The sequence below is a fragment of the Adiantum capillus-veneris genome, chromosome 11 (genome assembly GCF_014529385.1).
Source record: "Adiantum capillus-veneris isolate H3 chromosome 11, ASM1452938v2, whole genome shotgun sequence".
In the NCBI taxonomy this organism is placed as follows: domain Eukaryota; kingdom Viridiplantae; phylum Streptophyta; class Polypodiopsida; order Polypodiales; family Pteridaceae; genus Adiantum; species Adiantum capillus-veneris.
This window is the reverse complement of record NC_140941.1, coordinates 75,224,299-75,227,539: the sequence shown is the minus strand read 5'-3', so window position 1 is coordinate 75,227,539 and position 3,241 is coordinate 75,224,299. Positions and strand designations below refer to the sequence as shown.

At 43.8% G+C, this 3,241-nt stretch overlaps 1 protein-coding gene across 1 annotated transcript; it reads left to right on the top strand.

Annotated features, from left to right (window-relative positions):
- Positions 1-352: 352 nt before the first annotated feature.
- On the top strand, positions 353-1,750 carry LOC147447455 (protein ENHANCED DISEASE RESISTANCE 2-like). The gene has a single exon (XM_086523245.1). The coding sequence runs from the start codon at positions 522-524 to the stop codon at positions 1,551-1,553; it is 1,032 nt and encodes a 343-aa protein (XP_086379371.1). The 5' UTR covers positions 353-521; the 3' UTR covers positions 1,554-1,750.
- The last annotated feature ends 1,491 nt before the right edge of the window (positions 1,751-3,241 follow it).

Here is a 3,241-nt window from a genome sequence, read left to right as displayed (position 1 = left end):
GGACTTGAGATAAACTTTTTCCTAAATCTTGGCAAACCTACACATGGAAAGTTGGGGTTAAATTGCTATATCTGAAGGTGTTTACTCTAAATTTTGTAGGTTTTTCCACCTGAAATTTAGAGGAAAGTGTGTAGGTCTGAGTACACTAAATTTAGGTTTTTTACGAGCATTGAACCCACGATGTAGCCATTCTCACTCAACACTCTTCTAGCTACAATTACAACATGTAGAGATTATTTATTTTGCAACCTCTAGAGATTATATTTGTGTGTGTGCGCGCGCCTTAGGCCTACCAAAACCCCAAAAAAAAAAAGTATGTGTGACCTCTATAATTGAAGATTTTGGGACCATTGCTACTTGCCGGCGCGTCCAAAAGTTTTGGGCCTGTTGGGTCCCCACCACTTGTGAACACGGCTTCCACAAGCTCAGCTATGGCGGACTGCCCTTTCCTGCGCTTCTAGGAGTGGAGTCACTACATTTGGTATGTAGCCAACTCCCCTCATCCTCTTTTCGTCGCTCCCATGTGCCCTCAAACTCTCGACTCTGAAAGCATTCTCGGCGCATCGATGGCTTCCCCTTGCTTTGGCAACCATGATTCTGCTTACGCGAATGGAGATGGCAATGTAGCAGATCATGACTCCATTCCTGCCCCTGGATCCGATGAGCCTTCCACAGATTGGCAGGAAGAAGTCAGGCACGGAGGCTCTCTACGTCATGTCGACCTCGAAACTGGTGTAAACGGCTGGGCATCGCCTCCTGGCCGTCTTTTTCAGGTTCGTGGTAGCAAGTATTTCTCCAAGAAGCATAAGTCTGCGTCAGGTGACTCCCTCTTCAAACCCTTAGGAGTAGACTGGCTTCGGTCTCATTGTAAGCTTGAGCATGCGCTGGCTCGTCGTGATAATCGGGTCATGCAAGCTCTACTAAGAGCTCATGCACGGGGTCAGAGCTCGAAATCTTTCATTTTTGCTGTCAATCTGCAAATTCCGGGCCGAGATTTCCACCATGCCATCTTCTACTTTGTGACGGATGAGCCCATCCTCCATGGCTCCCTTCTTCATCGCTTCATCCATGAGGAAGATGACGCTTTTCGAAACAGTCGGTTCAAGCTTGTGAATCGCATAGTCAAAGGGCCGTGGATTGTGCGAGCAACTGTGGGGAACTATGCAGCATGCTTGCTCGGCAAAGCCCTCACATGTAACTACTACAAGGGATCTAACTACTTTGAGATTGACGTTGACATTAGCTCATCAGCACTGGCGAATGCAATCCTGCATCTTGCCCTAGGGTATATCAATTCTGTAACAGTGGACATGGCATTTTTGATTGAAGCGCAAGCAGAAGAGGAATTGCCGGAGAGGATTTTGGGAGCTGTAAGAATTGCGCAGATAGAGATGTCATCAGCAAGGGTTGTAGAGGAGCCACTGGATGATTCGCCGCGGATGCCTGTTCGGGAGTCATCTTGGAAGAAATTTAGTAGGAGTATTTCCCTTCTGGGTCAGGGTTCGAAGTCCTTTAAAGACAAAGACAAAGAAGCACGTGTATGTGAAACTTAAGTAGCTACCATTTTTGTGATATGGAGCCTTGCAAAGAACATTGCTATATAAACAATTTTGAGGGAGTCTGTGTAGCTTTATTGCCATATTAAAACGGCAGCAGTTTGGCTTCAAAAGGTTCAATTGTTGTTCACCAGTGTACAGACCCCTTTTCTCTATGTAATGTGGATGGCTTATATGAGAGTCGATGGTGGACTTACGGTTGTCTTTTCCCGAGTTGCATGTGCTTTTGAAATGTTAGCATTTATGTCTTTTGGAATCTGAAGCTGTTTGAGGGTCTATGCTATTGAGAGTTTGGAAACCTTTCTCTTGACATACAAGAGTTGCACCGCTATTATGCTATTTTTCAATACAGGGTAATGCACAAAGGTGGTGTTGTTGCATGCATGTGGGTTTTGCTTGCCGTTGAGGTGACACATATATATATTGAACGCCCGCAGTAGGGCACTGATGACGCTAGTGAGGCTGTCAGTCGATAGTACACATGATGAAGCTGATGCCTATATTCTGTTACTACGATGAGTGTATAACTTGCATTTTCCCTTAAAGTTGAATCTTTTCTTTTCTCGGACTTATCTAATTAGATAGCTGCTGCGTATAATTGTTTTGCTCTTCTGCCCTTCTACGGGAAGGTATGGACAAAATACAGGGACAATGTGTACGGCTTTTTTTGCATACTATCCACAGAGAACATGGATTGATCTGTCCTCTGACCTTGGCTCTTTAAACCAGTCTTCCTTGTTTATTCAGATATCAAGAAGGTTTCCCAGTTTGTTCGATTGTGTATGGAGCTTATTTTGGGAAACTCTTTGAAAAATTTCCTCTGACAGGCTATATTTCATTCTTGTTCTCAAGTTTTGTGTGAAGTCTATAAATTGCAGATAGAAAGAAGAGTATCAGGCTGTGTGGAGCTATGAATTATTGTTGCTGCTCTTCAGCGTAACTGTCTATGAAGGGCTCGAAGCTGGTTTCATCAGTGAGTCTCTTGTTGGGTTACAATTATGTGTTTGCTGTTGATGTGTATGTGTGTGTGCGAGAGAGAGAGAGAGAGAGAGAGAGAGAGAGAGAGAGAGAGAGGACTTCAAATTCAATTGCTTTCACAACTCTTCCAAGCTTTCCCACATAGAACCTAAGGCTGCTGAGGAAGAAATAGGATTGAAGTTTCATATTTACTAGTTACCAGAATAAAGATTTCACAATGCATCTTTTTCACAGTTTCTCTTGTTATTTTCAAATGGCCTGGTGGCATGAGTTCGAGCTTTTGTACGGGCTGTTTGTACATATCTCGTATGTGTCCCTAGCTGATGATGTTCCTTCCAAGCCTGTAGCATTAGAGTAGTGGAGCGTCATTTATGGAATGTGGAAAAGAGACGTGTAGGTTCACTTGTATGGCATGTGTGTGAGCTATGCAACACAGAAGATGGCCTATTGTGGAATAAAGTCAGAAGTAGTATGTTACCCGCGCATTGCTGCAATGAAAAAAGCATGGCCATTGGGCCACACACACGCGTGTGTGTGTGGGGAAGTGGACCTCTACTCGTGCAAAACAGGTGAGAATTTTCTTTCGCACGCACAGATCTTGAGATAAAGACTTCTTGAATAGATCTTTGTATATATTTGGATTGTTTTTATGACAACAAAAATTCTCTTCTTCTTCCTCTCTCTCTCTCTCTCTCTCTCTCTCTCTC

Coding starts and splice junctions, on each gene's coding strand:
- LOC147447455 (XM_086523245.1), top strand. CDS start 522: ATGTGCCCTCAAACTCTCGACTCTGAAAGCATTCTCGGCGCATCGATG.